The 27,555-nt window shown below is 40.3% G+C and overlaps 1 protein-coding gene across 4 annotated transcripts in view; it reads left to right on the top strand.

Annotated features, from left to right (window-relative positions):
- LOC129701812 (long-chain-fatty-acid--CoA ligase 6-like) overlaps positions 1 to 26,541 on the top strand; it is an 85,013-nt gene extending 58,472 nt beyond the window's left edge. For 3 of the 4 annotated variants that reach the window (XM_055643273.1, XM_055643276.1, XM_055643275.1), the window contains exons 11-21: positions 2,832 to 2,909; positions 5,840 to 5,974; positions 6,671 to 6,805; positions 7,944 to 8,039; positions 13,750 to 13,822; positions 14,980 to 15,068; positions 15,425 to 15,541; positions 21,712 to 21,855; positions 22,369 to 22,470; positions 22,732 to 22,803; positions 24,461 to 26,541. In XM_055643273.1, the coding sequence (XP_055499248.1) occupies positions 2,832 to 2,909; positions 5,840 to 5,974; positions 6,671 to 6,805; positions 7,944 to 8,039; positions 13,750 to 13,822; positions 14,980 to 15,068; positions 15,425 to 15,541; positions 21,712 to 21,855; positions 22,369 to 22,470; positions 22,732 to 22,803; positions 24,461 to 24,601 (1,182 nt within the window). In that variant the 3' untranslated portion in view covers positions 24,602 to 26,541. Of the gene's footprint in view, positions 1 to 2,698; positions 2,777 to 2,831; positions 2,910 to 5,839; positions 5,975 to 6,670; positions 6,806 to 7,943; positions 8,040 to 13,749; positions 13,823 to 14,979; positions 15,069 to 15,424; positions 15,542 to 21,711; positions 21,856 to 22,368; positions 22,471 to 22,731; positions 22,804 to 24,460 lie in introns of all 4 variants that reach the window. The other variant, XM_055643274.1, reaches the window with a different exon arrangement.
- Positions 26,542 to 27,555: the final 1,014 nt, after the last annotated feature.

Raw genomic sequence — 27,555 nt, 5'->3', positions numbered from 1 at the left:
CAGACTGAAAGTGAGGAGGGGAGGGGTGAAGAGTTGGAGGTAAGGAAAGAGTAGGACCAATCAAGGCCGGCCACAAATGGCCTCTGGCAGGGCGGTGCCTGGTAAACTCATTGTTGACCAGTGAAGATGTGATCTTAAAAGGGGAAACAAAGTGGAGAACTGTGAAACTGGTAAAACAGCTAGTGTAAACCCACCATTCTCTGTAAATATTTTTTTTAAACTTGCCCCCACACATCTCCTTTAAACTTTGCCTCTCTCACCTTGTAGCTATGCCCTGTAGTCTTTGACATTTCCACTCGGGGCTCTGTGTCAACCCTAACTAGGCCTCATAGTTTTATATACAACATATTCAACATGATTAATCTTTAAGGGGAAGAAACGTTTTGAGGCAGCTTTATCATAGCACTGCATCAGCAAACCTACATAGAATGCTGGTAAAATAATGCTCTTTATTTTAAACACTAATAGTCTCCCCGCTGTTAGCCTAATAAAAGGTTAATCAATAACCTTGCAGTATCTCTTGCTCATCCTGTCATACTTTAAGAACCAAATATATATTCCCCCTCCTGGCAACTGTTAGTTATTTCCTGCTACACTTATTGTTATATGCAGCTTAATCAGTGTGCGATATAATCTACTATTCTTGGAAGCAATTAATAGGAGAACAGAAAACTGCTAATTAGCTGAATAAGACTGTGAACCACAAAAGATAAATACAGGAATTCGACATTGGTGCAAAGTAAAAAGAACAATGAACAACAGCAGATGTTTCAATGAAAAGAGCTATAGGATGGTATAGTTTTGCACACACTGAGTTCCAAATTGCCATCCATATTAAATAGCACATTTATGGGACTAAAGAGGTTGAGTTTTGAGGGACTTCACAGCCACAATTAATGGCTGCTTTAAGTGTGGAGAATCGTGATCTCCTGTTAGTAATACAGATTAAATGGGGATATAGATGCTCTCACCCTAAGCATCATAACTAATGCTCCTAATATGTAATCAAACACGCTGATCTTTCATTCAGCAGCAGAAGCGATTCACAACAGATGCAGATTAAAGGGATTATAGCCATCTTCCTAAATCTTATAAAGTAGCAGGGTATGTGCGCAGGGCATGTGCAACAGGATAGGTATTCCGTTTAGTTTCCGTTTAAAAACCTTTGCCTATGAATCCTGAGTCCAGTTGCATATTTTCACACACATTGGTTGAACGGGGGCTGCAACTTTCTGACACTTTTTGCAGTCCAAGAATTTTATGCAGGAAATGCGCATTCCCCATGTAGAGAAAGGGAGAATTGTAACATGTTAGTGTTTTATTGTGCATTAGATTGTTTGATCTTCCTGTGCAATATTGAAGAACTGAGATTTGACCAATGTGTGTAATATCTGTCAGTAATTTTTGTGTCATTATATTTGAGATAATTTGTCTTTCCAGTAATACTCTGCTGTCATATTAAATCAACATTCAATATGTTCAGTAATATATTGTTTAAAAAAAACCTAAACCAAAAACATAGTTCTTTAGTACACTCTAGTCACGGGCTATACATTGCAACATAGTTGAGCCGGCATTGCCTATCCTTCAATTTACTACAGCAAATGAAATGAGATGGGGAAAAATAACCCAAAGAGATGTAGGGCAATGGAGGAAAAAAGGTTTTTCCATATATTTGGAAAGTTTACTTTTTCTAGTTAATGTGTTGATTGAGTTTTGAAAACTCATATCTTCCACAGATTTTATAGATATGCTTATGTATACAATTTTTTAAAAATTGTACATGCTATTTCATTATTTACTCTTAAAGGGGCTCTGTCATAGTGTTCCCAACATTTTGCTGTGTTGATGTCCAATCTCACAATTCACCGGGAGTTTAGTGAGTAGCCAGCTTGGAACTACAGGCAACTTGTGTTTTACCTGTGTTTGATGTATGCATTTTTCGATCAATGCACTTGAATAATTAACACACAGCAAATTTACGTGCACATTAAAAAAATTACCAGCTCAAATTTACGCCTGGTCGTGTAAATTTGTGCCTTTTTAAAAATTGTGCACTGCTCTCCAAGAACGTAACCCTAGCATAAAACATGAGGTGCCCATACTTTGTGAGAAAGCAGAAGGAAGAAAGAAATGTTATCGGTCAGAGGCACTGAATCTTCATGATACTGTGTACCCTTTGATTGCAACGTAGTGTGTGGCAAATTATTAAATTTGCTAAACGGAGCTTTTTTCCAGTTTAAGGCAAGACGCAGTTTGACAGTCCCTTTGCGTTATATCGGTTGTCTGCGAGCCTTTCCTATCAACAGCCCTTGTCCTCCGGACAGGGTACATGTCCGACGAAAGCTTTAACAAACGGAGAACATTGTTTTCACAAGAGGCTAAATTACAAAGCTGAAATAAAAACACAAAATGCTGGAAACACTTAGCAAGGCAGGCAGTCTTTGTGGAGAGATGTGGTTGATATTTCAAGCTTGGTGTGTTGTGAGGTATGGTTTTTTGTGATGTGGGTATTAACACAATTTTGTAGGGTACAACTAACATTTTCTTCCTCTTCACACAACCTATCAGATGACAAAGCTCCTTTAATTCGTGTCTGTTTCTTCTTGATGCCATTTCTCTTTTCTTTTGTAACTTTCTCTTTGTCTCTCTGTCAGTGTATTCTCCTCTGTCTCACATTCCCTCATACCCTCTGCAGAAAGTGATCTTTCCAAGACAGGATGATGTCCTTGTTTCCTTCTTGCCTCTGGCTCATATGTTTGAGAGACTTATCCAGGTAAGAGTCAGTCTCTTTCTCTCACCAGGCCTGTGCCGTTTATTATATTTTACAGAGCCAGTGGTTACCTACATCTGAAGATGTACATATTTCCTACTTGCCTTTAGCACACATGTTTGAAAGAATGGTACAGGTAAGAAGGAAAAGGGCGACTAAGTAACATCAGCGTTTTCCATCACGTTGAAAATATATGCATTGATTTTCTGCTCTTAACTGCTTACGTTTTTAGGAAAGCCCTACTAAGAGCTGCATTGACACGGATTAATACTGTATTTACTGACTAAATACTAAATATTTACTATACTAATGACATTATGTTCCGCTAACCATGTTTATGCTTTAAAATAAACATAGACACAAACACAGTACTGGAGTGATTCAGCGGGCCAGGCAGCATCTGTGGAGGACGTGGATAGGCGATGTTTACCCTTCAAAATGTCGCCTATGTCCATGTCCTCCAGAGATGCTGCCAGACTTGCTGAGTTACTCCAGCACTTATTTTATTTTTTTGTAAACCAACATCTGCAGTTCCTTCATTTATGCTACACCTTGTTACTACCAACTAAATTTCATCACAGGGTGACAGTGGCACAGTGGTAGAGTTGCTGCCATACACACCAGAGACCTGGGTCATTCCTGACTGCAGGTGCTGTCTGTAAGGGGTTTGTATGCTCTCCCTGTGACTGCATGAATTTTTTTTGGGTGCTCCAGTTTCCTCACATTCCAAAGATGTGCAGGTTTGTAAGTTAATTGGCTTCTGTAAATTGTCCCTAGTGTGTAGGATAGAACTAGTGTGCTGATGATTGCTGGTTAGTGCTAACTTGGTGGGCCGAAGGGCCTGTTTCATAGAAACATAGAAAATAGGTGCAGGAGTAGGCCATTCGGCCCTTCCAGCCTGCACCACCATTCAATATGATCATGGCTGATCATCCAACTCAATATCCTGTACCTGCCTTCTCTCCATACCCACTGATCCCTTTAGCAACATGGGCCACATCTAAATCCCTCTTAAATATAGCCAATGAACTGGCCTCAACTACCATCTGTGGCAGAGAGTTCCAGAGATTCACCACTCTCTGTGTGAAAAATGTTTTTCTCATCTCGGTCCTAAAGGATTTCCCCTCTATCCTCAAACTGTGACCCCTTGTCCTGGACTTCCCCAACATCGGGAACAATCTTCCTGCATCTAGCCTGTCCAACCCCTTAAGAATTTTCCACTCTGTATCTCTAAACCAAAGCTAATTGTGTCATCAAAGTGAATGTAGTTGCAATGCAATCCCGGTGATTTTAAGACATTAAATGTCTATTAGATTGGTGTGACCAACTGTTTCATATCAATATATCACACGCAGCAACATCTTGCTTTGAATTAAAGCAACACGATGCAATTTAGATTTACTTTCTTTCAAATGTCATCGTACAATTTGGTGTTCTCATTCGGTAGCTTTAATTAACAGCCTGATAATGTACTTACAAAATAGCAACACTTTAATTTTCCCACTATAGTATATTACACATTAGTCTTACTCCGTCAACTTGGTAAGTGACTGGTTGACTGACTGACTAATCCTGACTGGTTGCATCATGCCTGGTACGGCAATATCCAATGCACAGAATCACAAAAGGTTGCAGTGGTGGACTCGCCCAATGATCACGGTCACAACCTTCCCCACCACAGAAAACATTTCCAGGAGACACTGCCTCAAGAAGGCATCATCAAGGATCCTCACCGCCAAAGTCATCCCCTCTTCTCGTTGCTACCCACTGCAGAAGGTACAAAAGCCTGAAGTGGCACTCCACCAGGTTTAGGGACGGCTGCTTTTCAACAGCTATCATGCTCTTGAACCAATCCACGCAAACCCAATCCTACCTTGACAATGGAACACTACAGATCACCACCTGCAAATTAGAGGAATAGCACCTCCTATTTTGCTTGGTTAGCTTACAACCCTGCAGAATGAACATTGCATTCTCTAATTTTAATTAACTTCATCTCATACTCCTCCTCCTCCCTAGTCGTTTTACTAGTTCCACAGATCTCTGTATTGTTTCTCTTGAGATCACACCTACCTGGCAACGTACTGCCTGAGGTAACTTGTGGCTGGTACTGGTCTTTCCTCGCCTCCAGTTCTTCACCTACCCCCACCCCCTATGTTCAGTCTGAGGAAGGGTTCTGACCCGAAAGCTCACCCATCCTTCTTGTCCAGAGATGCTGCCTGATCTGCTTTACTCCAGAACTTTATATCTTTGGTATAAACCACCATCTGCAGTTCTTTATTTCTACTACAAATCACCTGTGGCATGACAATGGACAATGGTTTTGTTTCCTATTTGTGTTTTGCACTCGTACCTCTTCATCCATATCCAAATCCTTAATGTAGATAACAAACAATAAATGTCCTGTGATAACTCTGATCCAAGAATTCTAAAATCCTCACTCTCAAGATTAGTCTTCACCAACAATTGCAAATCACTTGTGCCTACCAAAAACAAGTGGTCAAGTCAACTTTATTTCTCACATACACATACAAGATGTACAGTGAAATTAAAGTGGCAATGCCTGCTGATGTGGCCCTTGTGGCTAAAGGGATCAGGGGGTATAGAGAGAAGGCGGGGATGGGATACCGAGTTGGATGATCAGCCATGATCATATTGAATGGCGGTGAAGGCTCGAAGGGCTGAATGGCCTACTCCTGCACCTATTTTCTATGTTTCTATGTGCAAAAACTACAGAACAGAATCAGTATTTACATGTTAGAATTTTTTTTTTTACAAAAGACACAACACAACAGTAAATTAGTCCCTGCTGAGATAAGAGTTTACAGTCCTGATGGCCTGTGGTAATCAATGTTCCATTCATTAACTACCTCTGCTATGATGCAGTTCACCTTGAAATGGCCCTCTGCCATTTTATCTTTATGTAAATATCATACTCTAAACTGAAATTAGCTTTTTAAGAAATATTCAATTTCTTAATTGAATAACTTGAAGTACTTTAAACATTGTGACAGGAACATCAACTTTGGGACTATTTTAAGTCTTTGGGATTCTATATTCTTTCAGTCTGTCGTTATATGCCATGGAGGCAGGATTGGGTTCTTCCAAGGTGACATTAGACTCCTGTCTGATGATATGAAGGCTCTACATCCAACAATATTTCCAGTAGTTCCAAGACTGTTAAATAGAATGTACGATAAGGTAAGATCTATTCTGTAAAATGAATGCACACTTTAGTAGGTATAGCATAACATGTTCACTCGTGTTGCTAGTTAAGACAACAGGACATCCCAATGGCACAGTTGGTACAGCAAGTCCATTATAACAAGGGTTTACTGTATTATCTTTTATTTAGCCACGACTCACTGCTTTTTATTGTACACGAAAAAATGCTGGTACCCATAATTAATAAACGAGCGTATCACGTGGCTGAAAAACAAAATAATTAAGTTTAACTTTCTCGAGATGCTGGCACGCTGTAATGTCACATAAAAAGGACTGCCTGTGTATAATATTGTCACAACCTCATAACCTGACATTGTTAATTACACGTACAACTTTGCGAATCTTGTTTAATACACCTGGTGCATTTACACAAGCTCCTAAACCTGTATTGGATCATTTCGTAACTTAAAAACAGAAAATGCTGGGAACTCTCACTAGGCCAGGCAGCAGCAGTGTAAAAAGAGTTAATATTTCAGGTCCAAAACCTACTGTGGTCCGCTGATGCTTTTGTACACTGTTGCTATCTAAAATGTTATTCTTTCTCTTTATCAGTATTATTTATTTCTCCCAATTGTTTGTGCATTGTTCTCTTTTAAAGCACTTCAAGTGTGTATTTTTAGTATGTCATACAACCAAAGTGCAATATATATAAATATGTTTGATTTATTTTAGGTATTTAGTCAAGCGGGTACACCAGTAAAACGCTGGCTACTGGAATTTGCTGCTCGAAGAAAAGCAACTGAGGTACGAAATGGTATCATAAGGAATGACAGCATCTGGGATAAAATCTTCTTCAAGAAAATACAGGTAAAAAAAGAACTCGTGATTATCATTATATACTATTTAACATCAATACTTAGCACACCAGATCTCTCATCTGTTGCTTTTTAACCTTTTTTAAAAAGTTTAGTTTAGAGAACAGCATGAACATGGGCCCTTTGGCCCACTGAGTCGATGCTGACCCATTCACACTAGTTCTGATATCCCACTTTCATATCCACACTCGGCACGGGGGTATTTTTGTTGCAATTATTCTACGAACCTGCATGTCTTTATAAAGTACATGACATTTAGGTTCTAGAATTATTGTGTTGGGAAAATTATTCCTTGCACCTTGACATAGAGATGGTGGTTCGCACAAACTTTAGGTCGGCAAATTTTCAGAAAGCCAATTAAAAAAAAAAAATGTTTGTGTTTTCTCAAGCATTCAATAAAGGGTTGATTAACTTCCCACAGCAAATTCATCTTTAATTTGGACCATAAAATGGCTTACTCTCTCACATACTGGTGAAAGTCTTTCCAATTTCCTCTGTGCTGTTGCCAATTGGAAGATCAGATATGTATTTTTTAAAGGGATGCTGAAGACTATTCAATGGATGAAGTGAACCATTTAAATACCATCAAGCTTGCATGATTAAATTGCTGCAGTCATCTCCATTGCTTCCTATTGCCATGGAAGAACTAATCACTATGTCCCAAATGTAACATGATGTAACTTTGTAACCTTGTAGCTTTGGAGGGGAGTCTGCTTAATGTTCTCTTTAATTTGTAATCTTTTGCTGATCTATTCATTCCAGGGGGAGTAATATTCCTTGTATTAGCAACAGTTGTATTTGCAGGATACTCTGTGGGGTACATTTATAGATCAGTTATAAAGCTAACTGGGAAATTATCTGAGCCATGAATAAGTGGCACTGACTAGAAAATATAGACAACTCACTGGTACTGATCCTATGTACTTTTCCTGACTTGTATCCAAGTGTATTTCTGGATTATTTAAAATTGAATACGCCCTCTCGTATTTGAAAACTGTGTGAAATGTTGTTTGCAGTTTAGAAACTTTTTTTAATTTCCCTGGTCTTGATGTAATGTGAAGCTTCCATTAAATGTGTGCTATCCAGAATTTGTTGTACTCCCTGTTAATTAAAGATCTTTATTTGCACAGGAGAGTCTGGGGGGGAAGGTGAGAATGATTGTGACCGGTGCTGCTCCTGCCTCTCCCGCTGTGCTTGGTTTCCTAAGAGCAGCTCTGGGTTGCCAGGTAAGGAAGATTTTTTTCCCCATCCACTTCTGTTACTCTTTCAAGTTTCTGAGAACAATTTTATTTTGAATAATCCAATTCTATAATTGCATCTCATTCAACTTCTCATAAATAATAAAGAGAGATGGAGGCGGCGGTAGGCGGCGCGGCTCTGGCCAGCAGCGGCCTCTGCAGCCTGTCCGCGTTTTTATTATTTTTTGTCTGTGTTTTTATGTAGTTTTTGTTATTTTATGTTGGGGTGTGTGTGTGTGGGAGGGGGGGGGAAACTTTTTGAATCTCTCCCTGCACTGGAGACCCGACCTTTTCTCGTCGGGTCTCAGGTGTCGTTGAGGCCGCAACGAGGAGCGGCCTCCAACAGGAAGAAGCCGGGGACTCTGGTGTCGACTCACCGTTGCCGTCGCGGAGCTGGCCGAGTCCGGAGCGGGTGGAGCGGTGGAGGAGCGCTGCTGCTGCTGCTGTCGTTGCTGCTGTCGTTGCTGCTGCTGCTGCTGCTGCTGCTGCTGCTGCTGCTACCGGAGGGTCGGAGGCTCCAACGACGGGTCTGTGGACGACGGCACCGGGAGCCCACGGCTCCCTGGGGGGAGACCGCTTCTCAGGGCTCCTGCAACGGCGACTTCTCCCGCCCGAGTTGCGGGGTTGAAGAGCTCCTGGAGCGGGGCCTGACACCACTGCCCCGCGCGGCTGGAATGGCCGCGGACTCTGCGAGCGCACACCGGGGGCTCTAACACCAAGACCCGGTGTGCGACCTCGCACCACCCGGCGTGGCTTTAATGGCCGCGGGACAATCGCCATCGCCAGCCGGGGGCTATGACTTTGACTCTGACATCGGGGGGGGGAGAGTGCAGTGGAGAGATAAGTTTGTTTGGCCTTCCATCACAGCTATGTGATGGATGTTTATGTTAAATGTAATTATTGTTGTGTCTGGGGTCTATTTGTATGTAATGTATGGCTGCAGAAACGGCATTTCGTTTGGACCTCCAGGGGTCCAAATGACAATTAAATTGACTCTGACTCTGACTCTCTGACCATACACTTAACATCTTTACCGTAGAAACAAGGAACTGCAAGTGCTGGTTTACACAAAAAAAGACTCAAAGTACTGGAGTAAGTCAGCAGGTCAGACAGCATCTCAGGAGAGCATGGATAGGTGATGTTTTGGGCTAGGACCCTTCTTGGTACTGATGGGTTCACATCTCCTGGGGAGCTGTTCCCTCTCCAGAATATTGGACTCTTTGGCCATTAGTACAACTAATTTCTATTAACCTGCAGAAAAGGCAAGTGATATGATGTTTGTAGAGACCATTGTACACTCTTGAGTCATAAATTATAGCCATAGATTCATACAGTGTGGAAGCAGGCCCTTAGTCACAACTTGCCCATGCTGACCAACATGCCCCATCTACATTTGGCCCACCTGCCTGCATTTGGCTCACATCCCTCCAAACCTATCCTATCCAAGCATCTGCCAATTGTTTATTAAATGCTGTGATAGTATCTGTCTCAACTGCCTTCTCTGGCAGCTAGTTCCATGTACCTACCACACTTTGTGTAAAATGTTATCCCTCGGATTCCTATTTAATCTTATCCCCATCACCTTAAACCTATGTCCTCTGGTTCTTGTTTCTCCTACTCTGGGTAAAAGACTCTGCATTCACCCTATCTATTCCTCTCATAATCTGATACACCTCTATAAAACACCTTATCCTCCTGCGCACCAAAGAATTAAGTCCTAGCCTGCTCAACCTCTCTCTATAGCTCAGCCCCTTGAGTCTTGGTGACATCCTTGTAAATCTTCTCTGCACCCTTTCCAACTTAACAACATCTTTCCTATAGTAGAGTGTCCAAAACTGAACACAATACTCTGAACGTGGCCCCATCAATGTTGTGCACAACTGTAACATGACCTCCCAAATTCTACACTCTATACTCTGATGAAGGTCAATGTGCCGAAAGCTTCCTTGACCAACCTATCTACCTATGATGCCATTTTCAAGGAACTATGTACCTGCACTCTTAGATCCCTCTGCTCAACAACACTCCCCAGAGCCCTGCCATTCACGGTGTAAGTGACTCCACAAGAATGTTGGGCTCTGCTCTCCTCGATACTGAGAGCTTCGTGCTTATAGAGTGCAAACCCAATTTTGCATTGGTGCTACCAGGTTAAAATTATAGACCAGTATTTTGGGTCTTATGAACAAAAGTTATCGACTAATAACATATATTGAATGCTCAAACTAGTTTTGGGATGCACTATTTTACACTCCAAGTGACAGTTGCTGCCAATATAAAAATGTTTGCCTTTTCCGATCCACAGCATTGAACCATCATATGCCTTCCAAGCTCTCCTGATTCCTGAGTTACAATTAAATTTTCCGTGACCTCAGATTGGATTGTTATTGTTGGATTTTCTGGCCTTAAAAAGGAAATTCACCTTGAAATTGGCTAAATGGTCGTAAAATATTGCATGATATATCACATAATGCAATGTTGCTTTTACAAAATACTGTATCATCTAATTTGCCTTAAGCAAACATTGGTGATGTAAGGAGGAATACAATGTAGTAATAATGATTAGCCAATGTCTAAATGTAGATTCCACTTATCATAAATGACTGTCTTGAGAAACCTATTCTGCAGTCCAGTGCAATAATTATTCTAGCTTTCTTCAACTACCTTTATAATTTCCATCACTCCTTAAATCTTTTATTCAACAATAATTTTAATTTAATAATGTATGCAGTCAGATCTTAAAAGACAATCTTGCACCATTATTGTTACTGATCAAATCAGAACTACCAAACAAGAATCAAGAGTGTTTAATTGTCATTTGTGCTGGGAACGGAAAATAAATTCTTGCAGGCACTTTACTGGAACAATACAATAAACAATAAATAATCATGACCAATGGCAGCAAGGAAGTAGTCCATTTGACCCAATTTGTCCATGCCAGCCGGTGGCCACATTTCCATAGTGATCCTAGGTACACAAACTGACTCGCATGGCTATCTGGATTACACGTCTTCCCACCCTGCCCCCTGTAAAGACTCCATCCCCTACTCCCAATTCCTCCGCCTACGCCGCATCTGTTCCCAGGATGAGACATTCCATACCAGGGCATCGGAAATGTCCTTGTTCTTCAGGGAACGGGGATTCCCCTCCGCCACCATAGATGAGGCTTGCACCAGGGTCTCATCCATATCCCGCAACACTGCTCTCTCTCCCCATCCCCGCACTCGCAACAAGGGCAACTGTTCTCCTGGTCCTCACCTTTCACCCCACCAGCCAGCAAATACAACACATAATCCTCTGCCATTTCCGCCACCTCCAACGTGACCCCACCACTCGCCACATCTTCCCATCTCCCCCGATGTCTGCCTTCCGCAAAGACCGCTCCCTCCGCAACTCCCTTGTCAATTCTTCCCTTCCCTCCCGTACCACCCCCTCCCCGGGCACTTTCCGTTGCAACCGCAAGAAATGCAACACCTGTCCCTTCACCTCCCCCCTCGACTCCATTCAAGGTCCCAAGCAGTCGTTCCAGGTGCGACAAAGGTTCACCTGTATCTCCTCCAACCTCATCTACTGCATCCACTGCTCTAGATGTCAGCTGATTTACATCGGGGAGACTAAGCGGCGGTTGGGCGATCGTTTCGCCGAACACCTCCACTCAGTCCGCAATAACCAACCTGAACTCCCGGTGGCTCAGCACTTCAACTCCCCCTCCCATTCCCAGTCCGACCTCTCTGTCCTGGGTCTCCTCCATTGCCAGAGTGAGCAACACCAGAAATTGGAGGAACAGCACCTCATATTCCGCCTGGGCAGCTTGCATCCTGATGGCATGAATGTTGAATTCTCCCAATTTTGCTAGCCCTTGCTGTCTCCTTCCCTTCCTTAACCCTCGAGCTGTCTCCTCCCATCCCCCCCGCCCTCGGGCTCCTCCTCCTCCCCTTTTTCCTTCCTTCTCCCCTCCCACCCCCCATCAGTCTGAAGAAGGGTTTCGGCCCGAAACGTCGCCTATTTTCTTCGCTCCATAGATGCTGCTGCACCCGCTGAGTTTCTCCAGCAATTTTGTGTACCTTCGATCTTCCAGCATCTGCAGTTCCTTCTTGAACAATTCCATAGTGATCCTGTTGCCTGGCACTTTGTCCATAACAACTAACTCAGATACTACTTAAATGCCATCAGCATTAGAATTAAATCAAACATTTAGAATAACACAAAGAAACTTTATCGATTACAGTTTAATAACAGGAAAAAAATTAATCCTAAAATTTTGGAAAGGCCCTACGGCCCCCACAATCAGAATGTGGATTATAGAAATGACGGAGACCTTAAACGTGGAAAGAATTAGACTTGCCCTGTTGGACAAACAGGAATTATTCGTTGGAACATGGTCTCCTTTTATTGAGTACTTAAAGGGTCAGAATAGTTCAGCACAGGAACCTGACTAGCACCCGGACTAAAGATTGGATGAAATACTACACTTTGAAATATACGAACATATCTCGAATGATGTCTTTAAACTTAAACAAACTTTTCCATTCTTCCTTAATTACCTTTTTCACCCCTCTCTCTTTTTTTTTATTTTTTTATTTTTTTTTATTTTTTTATTTTCCCCCTCTCTTTCCCTCTTCTTTCCCTCTATTTCACCTATCCTTTTAGTTCTATCTAGTTAAAAAAAAAAAAAACGAAGAAAAATGTAAAAAATATTGGAGACAATGTAATAATAACTGTCAATGTTATCATTTTAAAAATGTAAGACAGTAATGATGTAATAGACTATGTACTTATCTCCAATAATAATAAAAATATAAATAAAAAAAATAAATAAATTTAAAAAAAAAATGCCATCAGCAACCAAACTACTCTGAAAGTTCCTTCCACACAATTGCCACTTTCTGGATGAAGGTTCCCCTGTATCCCTTTTGAATCTGTAAGAAGGAACTGCAGATGCTGGTTTAAACTGAAGATAGACACAAAATGCTGAAGTAACTCAGCGGGACAGGCAGCATCTCTGGAGAGGAAGAATGGGTGACGTTTCGGGTCGAGACCCTTCTAATGTCACCCATTCCTTCTCTGCAGAGATGCTGCCTGTCCCCTTTGAATGTCTTTCTCCCTACACTAAACATCTTCTAGTTTTATCTAATTTTGACATGTGTGGGGGGGGGGGGGGGGTTCCCTGCAGTGAAACCTATCTCTATCCCTCATATTTAGTAAACCTCAATCATATCCTCCCTTGACCACCTGTGCTGCAGGAAGAAACTGCGTAACTTCTCCAGTTTCTTCTCGCAACTGAACTGCTCCAACCCATGCATCCATCCTGGTGTATCTCCTCTACACCCCCCAGTGTTCATCGAATCTTTCCTACACTTCAGTCATTAGAGCTGCAACTAGCCTTTATAAAGTTGGAGCATAAACCAACTTCAAAAGGATCAATCTTACTCTGATCTATGAACTTGTCCCCCGAGGTCTCTCAATATCCCTAACATCCAACTGAGGATTTTTCTTGCATCTGCTATTTTCCATTTTTTCTTCATTTTAAAAACCTATACTATAATCAAGTGTACCCCTCATCTAGTTTTGACCCATAACTTTAAATAAGAAAGAAGATAGATACCAGCAGTTGTATAGCCGTCTTCCAATCTGCTAGTATATGGACACTCAACACAATAGAGCTTTAATAAACTGTGAATGCTCTTCTTGCCATTGTCAGGTATACGAAGGTTATGGACAGACTGAGTGCACAGCTGGATGTACATTCACCACACCTGGAGACTGGACATCAGGTACTATCTGATACTGTAATTTTAGCTTCCAATGCAATAACACCCTATATATGTGGAGGTTTATATAAGGTTCCTAAATTAATATCCAGCTATGAGAAATAGAGCAAACTTGCTTCAGTCTTTGTTTATAGATAGTCATTCATACGTATAAAATCTTAACAATGACGTGGAGGAATAAGATGTAAACGGAGAAGGGCAAAGTAGTAAGGACAAGCGAGATCAATGCGAAGATAGAGACCCAAGGGGGTTCCAAGTTGGAGTAATCTAAAGTAATGGGGAAGGTGAGGGAGGAAAGGGGAATTTAGAAGAGATGAAGAAGGAAAATCTGAAAAGATAGATGAGAGGAAAATTGGACTAAAATAGATGTAAATGGATGGTTGCTTTGTAGGGTTGGAGAGAAAAGTAAGGCAAGGAAAATGGTGAGAGATATGAGAAGCAAGAGGGCTGTCCAGGAAAGTGCTTGGAAAAAACATGGAGCTGGACGTAAAGGAAGGTTTAGGAGAGTGCATGAAAGATTCGGAGGAGGGCACGAGGAGAAAAATTATTTAAAGTGCATGGATGAAAAAAGTAGAGAGGAATAAGGAGATTAAATGGATGGTGAGACTGGAAGAGTGCTGAAGAAGCAAACGGTTAGAAGAAAATGTAGAGGAAAGAAAGAGAATATTGGAAGAGGATGGGAAGAACTGCAGGAGGAAAGTATACGGATAATGGTATGGAAGCAATGGTGTGAAGAGGGAGTGTTTTGTAGTTTGATGGGACGGGGAGAGGAGGAAAATAAAAATAAAGGAGGCAAATTTAAGACACAAGGTGTGCAAAATAGGATTAAGAGGAGGAAAAGCAAGTGGAATGAAGAGCTGTAAAGGACAAGAAGAAAACGGGCTAGCAAGTTGTGCAGGAAAGTAGGGTATAAAGAGTGGAGGAGGGAAAATAGAGGATAACGGAGTTGAACAAAAGGACCAAGGGGACAATTGCAAAAAGAATGGGAAAGGAGGATAGGATGCCTCTTCTGGTCACTAGTATCTAAGCAAACTTTAATCTGTTTTGTATTTATGTACTTTAGTTCTGGTCTCCAATCACACATTAAAATCGCTATTCTCCTTCATGACATAAAATGATACACTTTGCAATTAATAAATTGCTTCATCCACTTTCTCCAGGACATGTTGGGGCTCCTTTACCATGTAATTTTCTCAAACTTATTGATGTAGAAGAAATGAAATATTTCTCTGCCAAAGGAGAAGGAGAGGTAGGTAAATATTTACATCTCATGATATTTCAGCCCTAGCTTTAGGTATTCTTTGATATTCTATTTGAAGGACTTATCACATGAAGAAAATCTTCAGAAATTATAACATGCTCCTCGTAGAGCAATTTGATTATTATTGCCCTTGCTACTTTGACTGCCCTGTCAAACCCTATCTCAATCATTCCAACTCACCACATTGAAGTGGCAGACAGGGGACTGACTTGACTGTGCAAACGTGACACCAAAAACTAATGCTGAGGTATCTCCAACTATAAAGAAACCCGATTGTGGAAGATTGAAACATAAAATGACAACATAACCTTTTGACTCGGTTTCAAATCACCATTACATTGTAGATATGTGTGAAAGGACCAAATGTCTTCAAAGGCTACCTCAAAGACACAGAGAAAACTGCTGAAGCCTTGGACAAAGACAGATGGCTACATACTGGGGACATTGGCAAATGGTTAAAGGTGAGCATTTTTCATCTAATTAGTTTCATTGTGTGGTTTAGCTAATTAATTATCATTTTCTGAAGTTGAAATTCAACCTTTGTGAAATATACACTCCTGAGGTTCATTGTTATAAATTTGTATCTAAATATAAATGGTAGTTTGGAGTACAATCACATGTAGAAGAATAATAGCTAATAGTTTCTTAACATTGGTTTCTTAACAACACCCGACTTTCATTCAGATATAATTGTTGCAATATAAATTAATTAACTTTGTTCAATATAATTAACTAAACTGTAAGGGCAGTGGTACAGTTACTGCCTCACAGTACTACAGTGCGGGGTTCAATCCTGACTTTGGATGATGTATGTACAGTTTGTACGTTCTCCATGCCTGCGTTGGTTCTCTCCGGGTGCTCTGGTTTTCTCCTACATTCCAAAGACGTACAGGTTTGTAGGTTAAATGGCTTCAGTTACAAAAATGTTCCTAGTGAGTAGGATAGAACTAAGATTTGAGTGACTGCCGGTCGGTGCAGACTTGGTGGGTCAAAGGGCCTATTTCAATGCTGTATCTCTAAACTAAACGAATCAATAACTATGAGGCAAAAGTGGAATTAAATACAGAACAACCATCTCTTCACTGAATAGCAGGGCAGACTCGACAGGCCAAATAGCATACCCCATTCCAAATGGACATTGAAAGAAAAATAATTGAATATTCTGCAATTCTATATAGAAACATAGAAAATAGGTGCAGGAGTAGGCCATTTGGCCCTTCGAGCCTGCACCACCATTCAATATGATCATGGCTGATCATCCAACTCAGTATCCAGTACCTGCCTTCTCTCCATACCCCCTGATCCCTTTAGCCACAAGGGCCACATCTAACTCCCTCTTAAATATAGCCAATGAACTGGCCTCAACTACCTTCTGTGGCAGAGAATTCCGCAGATTCACCACACTTTGGGTAAAAAATGATTTTCTCATCTCAGTCCTAAAACCATATAACCATATAATAATTACAGCACGGAAACAGGCCATCTCGACCCTTCTAGTCCATGCCGAACACGTATTCTCCCCCTAGTCCCATATACCTGCGCTCAGACCATAACCCTCCATTCCTTTCCCGTCCATATAACTATCCAATTGATTTTTAAATGATAAAAACGAACCTGCCTCCACCACCTTCGCTGGAAGCTCATTCCACACAGCTACCACTCTCTGAGTAAAGAAGTTCCCCCTCATGTTACCACTATACTTCAGTCCCTTCTCAAGTCATGTCCCCTTGTTTGAATCTTCCCTACTCTCAGTGGGAAAAGCTTATCCACATCAACAATGTCTATCCCTCTCATCATTTTAAAGACCTCTATCAAGTCCCCCCTTAACCTTCTGCGCTCCAAAAAATAAAGCCCTAACTTGTTCAACCTTTCACTGTAACTTAGTTGCTGAAACCCAGGCAACATTCTAGTAAATCTCCTCTGTACTCTCTCTATTTTGTTGACATCCTTCCTATAATTAGGCAACCAAAATTGTACACCATACTCCAGAATTGGCCACACCAATGCTTTGTACAATTTTAACATTACATCCCAACTTCTATAATCAATGCTCTGATTTATAAAGGCCAGCACACCAAAAGCTTTCTTTACCACCCTATCTACATGAGATTCCACTTTCAGGGAACTGTGCACAGTTATTCCCAGATCCATCTGTTCACCTGCATTCTTCAATTCCCTACCATTTACCATGTACGTCCTATTTTGATTTGTCCTGCCAAGATGTAGCACCTCACACTTATCAGCATTAAACTCCATCTGCCATCTTTCAGCCCACTCTTCCAACTGGCATAAATCTCTCTGTAGACTTTGAAAATCTACTTCATTATCTACAACCCCACCCACCTATCTTAGTATCATCTGCATACTTACTAATCCAATTTAACACACCATCACCCAGATAATTGATGTACATGACAAACAACAGTGGACCCAACACAAATCCTTGTGGCACCCCACTAGTCACTGGCCTCCAACCTGACAAACAACCATCCACCATTACTCTCTGGCATCTCCCATTCAGCCCCTGTTGAATCCATCTTGCTACTCCACCATTAATACCCAACCATTGAACCTTCTTAACCAACCTTCCATGAGGAACCTTGTCAAAGGCCTTACTGAAGTCCATATATACAACATCCACTGCTTTACCCTCATCAATTTCCTGAGTAACCTCTTCAAAAAATGCAAGAAGATTAGTCAAACATGACCTTCCAGGCACAAATCCATGTTGACTGTTCCTAATCAGACCGCGTTTATCCAGATGCTTATATATATATTATCTCTAAGTATCCTTTCCATTAATTTGCCCACCACTGACGTCAAACTAACAGGTCTATAATTGCTAGGTTTACTCTTAGACCCCTTTTAAAACAATGGAACAACACGCGCAGTATGCCAATCCCCCGGTACTATTCCCGTTTCTAATGACATTTGAAATATTTCTGCCATAGCCCCTGCTATTTCTACACTAACTTCCCTCAATGTCCTAGGGAATATCCTGTCAGGACCTGGAGACTTATCCACTTTTATATTTCTCAAAAGTGTCAGTACTTCCTCTTCTTTGAATCTCATAGTTTCCATAGTTACTCTACTTGTTTCCCTTACCTCACATAATTCAATATCCTTCTCCTTGGTGAATACCGAAGAAAAGAAATTGTTCAATATCTCCCCCATCTCTTTTGGCTCTGGGGATAGCTGTCCACTCTGACTCTCTAATGGACCAATTTTATCCCGCGTTATCCTTTTGCTATTAATATAGCTGTAGAAACCCTTTGGGTTGACTTTCACCTTACTTGCCAAAGCAACCTCGTATCTTCTTTTAGCTTTTCTAATTTCTTTCTTAAGATTCTTTTTACATTCTTTATACTCCTCAAGCACTCCATGCTGCCTATAATTATTGTAGATCTCTCTCTTTTTCCGAACCAAGTGTCCAATTTCCCTTGAAAACCATGGCTCTTTCCAATTTTTACTATATCCTTTCAACCGAACAGGGACATAAAGATTCTGTACTCTTAAAATTTCACCTTTAAATGTACTCCATTTCTCTTCCACATTTTTCCCATAAAACAAACTGTCCCAATTTACTCCTTTTAAATCCTTTCGCATCTCCTCAAAGTTAACCTTTCTCCAATCAAAAATCTCAACCCTAGGTCCAGTTCTGACCCTCTCCATAATTATATGGAAACTAATGGTATTGTGATTACTGGTCCCGAAGTGTTCCCCAACGCATACCTCTGCCACCTGACCCGTCTCATTTCCTAACAGGAGGTCCAGCACCGCCCCTTCTCTAGTAGGTACTTCTATGTATGCTGCAAAAAACTATCCTGCACACATTTTACAAACTCCAACCCATCCAGCCCATTTACAGAATGTGTTTCCTGGTCTATGTGTGGAAAATTGAAATCTCCCACAATCACTACCTTGTGCTTACTACTAATATCTGCAATCTCCTTACATATTTGTTCTTCCAATTCTCGCTCCCCATTTGGCGGTCTATAATCCACCCCTATAAATGTTGCTACCCCTTTCCCATTTCTCAGTTCCACCCAAATAGCCTCCCTAGACGAGCCCTCTAATCTATCCTGCCAAAGCACTGCTGTAATATCTTCCCTGGTAAGCAATGCAACACCTCCACCTCCTGCCCATCCAATTCTATCACACCTGAAGCAACGAAATCCTGGAATATTTATTTTACAATCACAGCCCTCCTGCAACCATGTTTCACTGATCAACATCATACTTCCAGGTGTCAATCCAGGCTCTAAGTTCATCCACCTTTCTTACAATGCTCCTAGCATTAAAATGTACACATTTAAGAAACCCACCCTCTCTTATTCTCTGTTTATTTTATTTTTCTTCTCTCTCCCCTACATTTTGGGTCGGAGTGCTACCATTCTCTGCCTCCTGCCTCACACACTGATTGCTAGCTTTCCCAATTTGAGTCCCTCCCCCCCTCACCTCCAACCATACTAGTTTAAAGTCTTCCCAGTAGCCTTTGCAAATCTCCCTGCCAGGATGTTGGTCCCCCTCGAGTTCAAGTGCAACCCGTCCTTTCTGTACAGGTCGCAACTTCCCCCAAAAATGTCCCAATGATCCTGAAACTTGAATCCATACCCACTGCACCAGTCCCTCATCCACTCATTTATCCTCCACCTCGCTCCATTCCTACTCTCACTGTTGCGTGGCACAGGCAATAATCCTATGATTGTTACCTTTGCAGTCCTTCTCCTTAACTCTCTACCTAGCTCCCTAAATTCTTCTTTCAGGACCTCTTCTCTTTTTTTACCTATGTCGTTGGTACCTATATGTACCACAACCTCAGGCTCCTCTCCCTCCCTTTTCAGGACTTCTAAAAGACTTCACCCTTATCCTTAAACTGTGATTCCTTGTTCTGGACTTCCCCAACATTGAGAACAATCTTCCTGCATCTAGCCTGTCCAACCCCTTATGAACGTCTTCCCACCCTGCCTCCTGTAAAGACTCCATCCCCTACTCCCAATTCCTCCGCCTACGCCGCATCTGTTCCCAGGATGAGACATTCCATACCAGGGCATCGGAAATGTCCTCGTTCTTCAGGGAATGGGGATTCCCCTCCGCCACCATAGATGAGGCTCGCACCAGGGTCTCATCCATTCCACGCAACACTGCTCTCTCTCCCCATCCCCGCAGTCGCAACAAGGGCAGAGTCCTCCTGGTCCTCACCTTTCACCCCACCAGCCGGCAAATACAACACATAATCCTCCGCCATTTTCGCCACCTCCAACGTGACCCCACCACTCGCCACATCTTCCCATCTCTCCCATGTCTGCCTTCCGCAAAGACCGCTCCCTCCGCAACTCCCTTGTCAATTCTTCCCTTCCCTCCCGGACCACCCCCTCCCCGGGCACTTTCCGTTGCAACCGCAAGAAATGCAACACCCGTCCCTTCACCTCCCCCCTCGACTCCATTCAAGGACTCAAGCAGTCGTTCCAGGTGCGACAAAGGTTCACCTGTATCTCCTCCAACCTCATCTTCTGCATCCGCTGCTCTAGATGTCAGCTGATCTACATCGCTGAGATTAAGCAGAGGTTGGGCGATCGTTTCGCCGAACACCTCCGCTCAGTCCGCAATAACCGACCTGAACTCCCGGTGGCTCAGCACTTCAACTCCCCCTCCCATTCCGAATCCGACCTCTCTGTCCTGGGTCTCCTCCATTGCCAGAGTGAGCAACACCGGAAATTGGAGGAACAGCACCTCATATTCCGCCTGGGTAGCTTGCGTCCTGATGGCATTAACGTTGAATTCTCCCAATGTTGCTAGCCCTTGCTGTCTCCTCCCCTTCCTTAACCCTCGAGCTGTCTCCTCCCATCCCCCCCGCCCTCGGGCTCCTCCTTCTCCCTTTTTCCTTCCTTCTCCCACCCCCCATCAGTCTGAAGAAGGGTTTTGGCCCGAAACGTCGCCTATTTCCTTCGCTCCATAGATGCTGCTGCATCCGCTGAGTTTCTCCAGCAATTTTGTGTACCTTAAGAATTTTGTAAGTTTCTATAAGATCCCCCCTCAATCTTCTAAATTCTAGCGAGTACAAGCCCAGTCTATCCAATCTTTCTTCATATGAAAGTCCTGCCATCCCAGGAATCAGTCTGGTGAACATTCTCTGTACTCCCTCTATGGCAAAAATGTATTTCCTTAGATTAGGAGACCAAAACTGTACACAATACTCCAGGTGTGGTCTCACCAAGACCCTGTACAACTGCAGTAGAACTTCCCTGCTCTTATACTCAAATCTTTTTGCTATGAATTAATGGCTTAATGGGGATTGTATAAAATAAATGATTTTCTGGAGCAGTATGTGGAGGATCCTACAAGTGAACATCAAGCCACACACCATCCTGACTTGTAAATACACCACTGTTCCTTCACCATCAATGGGACAAAATCCTGGATAACATTGTAGGTGATCCACACCCCACCAGCAGTTCAAAAAGGCAGCTCACCATCACCTTCTGGAGGGCAACTGGGGTCAATTACATACTAGAAATAGCCACATAGAATGTTCCATTATGCTTTATTTTTCAAGAGTAATATTGTGATTTACATTGTAGTTAATGTCAAAAGTTTTGTGGAGGTCTTTGCTTTGTTTTCTTAAATATAGAATGGCACTTTAAAAATCATAGACCGAAAGAAACACATATTCAAACTTGCTCAAGGAGAATACATTGCGCCTGAAAAAATTGAGAATATTTATGTACGGAGTGAACCTGTGGCCCAAGTGTATGTCCATGGAGATAGTTTGCAGGTAAATATGTATTTGTAATATTAAAATTTATAACAATTGCATTTGAACATCTGTGTGGAATATTACCCATTAATCCGGTTCTTTAAATATATTTTTGTCTCGGGTTATTTGCATTTTTCTTCATCTTACTGACGGTTTCCTGTTTTGTATTGTATATATGTTACCCAATACATCAGAGAATATAATAAATATCAACATGATAGTGGGACTCAACAATGAGCAATTAAGGGAAAGAACAGCCTACTGAATGGGGAACAATTGCAAGCAAACATAAACCGAAATTCACTCAAGTATTAATAATATAATAGAACAGTTGAAAAAACATTTATATAAATGGTGTGTTATTATTTAAAGGAACTTCTGGTGCTATTAATATTTAATACAACAATCAAAAGCTGTTTACATTTTATTACAACTTTTCATATCATGAAAGTTGAATCTATAAATTTTAATATTTAAAATTTGTTTCATTTTCTGATGACATATAAACATACTTCCACTGCGTTGGTATAGTCCTTCTTGGTAGGTATTGTCGTACCAGATCCAGAAGCCACAGAAGCCTGGGCAGGGAAAAGGGGATTTAATGGATCATATCGAGAGCTGTGTAAATCCAAGGTATGTTTTTAAAGTGCATTTAAAGATGCTTATCTGGAATTTATAATGCATTAAACCTGATATAATTATAAATAATTTTGCAGTAAACATAAGTTTATGATTAAACCTGTTTGGGATAAGATGACATCTGTTGGTAGTGAAGAACACTGCATGATTTAAGTTTGCTCTGCATTTCTATTTGCATCTCATTTTCTGTTGCTGGATGTCAATTCTTGAAGAGAGCTCCAGACACTCCTAACAAAATGCTTTGATTAAATTCAGGATTTAAAAAAAGCTATCATGGAAGACATGGTAAAACTGGGGCAACAGGCTGGCCTTTATTCATTTGAACAGGTAAGGAGTATGGACTACGATTTTTACGCCCATGATTATTATGGTGAAAATTCCTAGTATTAATATGTTTTGCAAGAACAAATTTGGATTTAGTTACTTAACATATTTTAATAGGATTTAAACGCATGGTATTATTAATTTAATGAATTTGAGTAAGCTATCATATGTTGGAAATCTTCTGAAAGAGCTTTGAGGAGAACCAGCAAAAATAAAAAGTCAAATATGGAACTATGATTGTTTTTTTGTTGTAATTAAGGCTCATTGGAGAAATTGATTTACCACTTTCTATCAATATGACAAAATTGCCAAGTTGCATAAAACATAGGTTAATTTAGCCTTGATTTTACCAGTTCTTTCTGAAAATGAAGATCTGAGCAGTGTGGGCTTTGTATTTAGGATGTCGTCATGTTTTGAAAATATTGTGGATTTTTATTCAATTTCTCAGCAGAAGTAATAAATTCAAATCTTTTAAAAAAATCTATATCTATCACTCAGCAACTAAGTTACAGAGAAAGGTTGAACACGTTAGGGCTTTATTCTTTGGAGCGCAGAAGGTTAAGGGGGGACTTGATTGAGGTCTTTAAAATGATGAGGGGGTAGACAGAGTTGAAGTGGATAAGCTTTTCCCACTGAGAGTAGGGAAGATTCAAACAAGGGGACATGACTTGAGAATTAAGGGACAAAAGTTTAGGGGTAACATGAGGGGGAACTTCTTTACTCAAAGAGTGGTGGCTGTGTGTAATGAGCTTCCAGTGAAGGTGGTGGAATCAGGTTCGTTTTTATCATTTAAAAATAAATTGGATAGTTATATGGACAGGAAAGGAATGGAGGGGTGTGGTCTGAACACAGGTATATGGGACTAGGGGAGAATACATGTTCGGCACGGACTAGAAGGGTCGAGATGGCCTGTTTCCGTGCTGTACTTGTTATATGGTTATATATGGTTATATGGTTACTACAGGCCTCAAATGCATTGATAATTCACATCAATAGATTAATGTACTCATTTAACAAAAAAGAGTACTCTTGTTATGGCTTTACATAACATTTTTAGCAGGAAATCTTGCAAATTGAGTACCAGTGCTGAATGGACAAAAAATATTGTAAATACATTTAGGTGTAGGTCCAGACTGTTCACTCTCTCTTCACTGGAACCACCTATTATCCATGGAATCAATTTAGTAAACCTTTAATGAAAGCATATCATTCCTTATGTATTAAAAACAGAATTGTACACAGTATAACATATATGGTGTCACCAAGCCTACATGTAATTGTAGTAAATGCCAACATATTTGCTTTCCAAACAGAATTAATTGAAATGAAAAGGTGCTGGAGACAGGTGACATTTAGCAAGCATTACGTAGAACACTTGTAATTACTTAGAAATACTTAAATAATTGGAATATAAAGATAGATACTTATTTCTACAACTGGAATAATTACAAATATAAAGCTATAGTAACTAACTGTATTGAATTGAAAGATACTGCATAGAAATAGGCCATTCAGTCCATTGAGTCCACACCACCCATTCATGTTAGTTTTGTTATCCTGTTACATCTTCCCATAATCTTGGTCCTTGCACATAACCAATTTTTGTTTTCCAAATTAATTGATTTGATGATATTGATATTTGTGATTTCTTGGCTTATAGGTAAAAAACGTCTGTCTCCACTGTGAAATGTTCTCTGTTCAAAATGGCCTGCTGACCCCAACATTAAAGGCCAAAAGACTGGAGATGAGAAATTACTTCCGCAAACAAATCGAAGAGCTTTACGCTAACACATCTATATGAAAATAATTGGTGGATATCTTGTGGTGGGGGGTTAAAAATAAAATCCTATTTGCCAGCTGCTTATCTTGTGTGAAGAACACATTACATATGTATGAAATATATTCTTTCATTATATTCAGAAACCTATTAATTTTCTTCAGTCAACTGGAAGGTATCTCTTGCTTAATTACAAGATCTTCTATGTAAACTAAAGATTTGACTTTTTTAAAGCTGCACTATAATATAAACAAATTTTGTATGTTCTTCCACAATTAAATTTACTTTGTTTATGAGGATGTGATTAATAGCTTAAAATTCTAATGTACATATTTTGTAAAAATGAGAAATAAAAAGTTACTAGGTTAAGGGTTAAGCTACTAAAAGTCATCCTTTAACATTTGTAAATCAAAACATATATGAATTGGTCTATTCTCCAAACATTTACAGTCTGCTGTATGAATTCATCAATACATGAAGTATATAGTCCCCCCCCTTGTGTTACACATGACCGCACATCAGAACCACAACTGCATTTTTGTATTGAACCAAAATTAAATATAATTTATCATTTTCATTGAATTGTGGATCATAAATATTCATGACATTGCAGTGTAGAAAATAATCTGAAAATGAAAGTTCATAATTAAGGAATCAACGCAGTGCAAGGAGATCATATTATTCGACTTGAGAAGTGAAATGAGAACTTGCTATCTATTACTAGTACCTGGTTCCAATGTTTACTTGTCTTTCCTGCTTTCCTGGTCTATGACACATTCTGGGTGAACACTGCAATCTCTGCTGAAGCTTTTAATGTAAGGTTGAATTTAGAATTGAGCTTGGTTCAGATACTCAATCTTCATGAGGTAGTCTTAAGTAAGCAGAAGACAAAACATTCTTGTGATTCTATAGTACCTTCTGTGCATCAACCATCTCAAGGTGCTTTATCAATAAGTGCTGTACAATCCTGAACGGTTTGCATTTCATTTGCATGGGCACATGCAAAGGCCAAGTGGATAAATGATAAGTTGATGTGATACAAGGTGTTTATTTTTGCATATGTGATGACATGAATCTCGAGAACCTCTTGGCCCATTTTCAAAATTGTCTCGAGTGTATGCACTGATCTAAATTTAGAAGAAAAGTGAATCAATTTAATGTCTCAAAGGATTGCATTTCTATCTGTACAATATACTTTCAACCTCAAAATATGGGCCTTGATATTCAGCTCAAAACATGGAATAATAATTGAATGGATAATCTCATATCTGAACACATGTCATTGAGGTTCAATACCATGCCTCAATGATGAGTAATCATACTTAATTGTCTTCACCATACAGAAGATAATTCCAGTAAGCTGCTGAGCTCACTGTGAAACTACAGCTGACTTTTGCCAACAATTCTTTATGATTAACCAATTCATGTTATTTTTTTTTTTTTTAAAAAGGCAAAATGCAAGAGTAACTCAGTGGGGTCTTGACCAATGAAATTGATGACAGGAGCTATGCAAGGTCTGTGATCTACAACAATATCACACATTACATCAGAACAATTTGATGTTGATATTACAAGCATTATAGAGATTTATATTTGATGTTGATATTACAAGCGATACAAGATTTTTGTATCTGATTATAACACAATGTTCCCATGAATTTGAGTTATGAGTTCAAAACTATTTCCATTGGTTACCTACATCACTGAAAGAGATGCCAGAAAAATTGGTATATCCCCAAACAATGGAGAATCGTTTGAAGAGTTGATATAAAACTGTACCAGCAGTTCAACCACATGAATGCCAATTAAAACAAAACTGCCAGAGCTCTGAAAATGCTTTTGATGTAAATACAGATCAGAAATAGAAGATAATGAAATAGAATATAATGGATAAAACTCATCTGCAAAAAATTAACAATCTCTGCCATGTTTACAGAAGCAATAACAATCATAGGTGGCACAATTGCACAACTGCTGCCCCATATTGTCGGACCCAGGTTCAATCCTAACTTCGGGTGCAGCCTGTATATAGTTTGCTAGTTTTCCGTGACCACTTGGGATTTGTCTGGGTGCTCTGGTTTCTTCCCACATCGCAAAGATGTGCAGCTTTATAGGTTACCGGTAATTGGTCTCTGTAAAATTGCCCCCAAGGTGCAGGGAGTGGATGGGAAAGTGGGATAACATAAAACTTGTGTAAATGGGTGATCGATGGTCTGCATGGGCCGAAGGGCCTGTTTCCATGCTGGATCTCTAAACCAAACTGAGTATCACATGTGTATATTTTAATGAATATTATTTTACATGTGATGACAAATTTCAAATTTAATTTTGTTTTTTAGAACTTAAAACAATGGCACTAAATATTTTTTTGCTCGTAAATGCAATTTTGTTTCCCAGCGCTGATCGGCTGTGACTAAAATTTTACCACAAAATGTTAATTAAAATAAGGATTGGATTCTACTTCAAAATGTGAATTGTGCCTACGGACCATTAGTGAATACAAAAATAAATATGGGAATGTTATCACAACTGCAAGGTTGGTACTTATCATGAAAGAATGTATATGCTATTTTTTTCATCTCTGGAAACCTGAGAATGATCTAACAGGCACCTTTTAAAGTCATTAATGCTTTTGATAGAGACGGGGATTGTTCACATGAATGGAAAAGAGCATAATTAGAGGTAATCAAAATGTTAGTCACCAAGAAATCAAATTGAAACTGACCTCAAGGGTTAATTTTTCTCTGAACGTTGAACCAACATGCGCGTTTCAGAGTTTAAATATTGAAAACTATCTCTGTGCACTTCATTGTATTTTCGGAAAGAATCACATTATTGATTAGTTTGTCGGGATTTTTGATCTTGTATTGTGATGCTGCAAACATTTATGGTATGACCTATGATTACATCACAATGAATAAGAATGTGACATCTCCCTATCTATGAAGTACAATATTCATTCTTCTAAAATAAATGGT

The sequence above is a fragment of the Leucoraja erinacea genome, chromosome 11 (genome assembly GCF_028641065.1).
Source record: "Leucoraja erinacea ecotype New England chromosome 11, Leri_hhj_1, whole genome shotgun sequence".
NCBI classification, from domain to species: domain Eukaryota; kingdom Metazoa; phylum Chordata; class Chondrichthyes; order Rajiformes; family Rajidae; genus Leucoraja; species Leucoraja erinaceus.
Note: the sequence above shows the minus strand (reverse complement) of the source record. Positions and strands in the feature narration are given on the sequence as shown.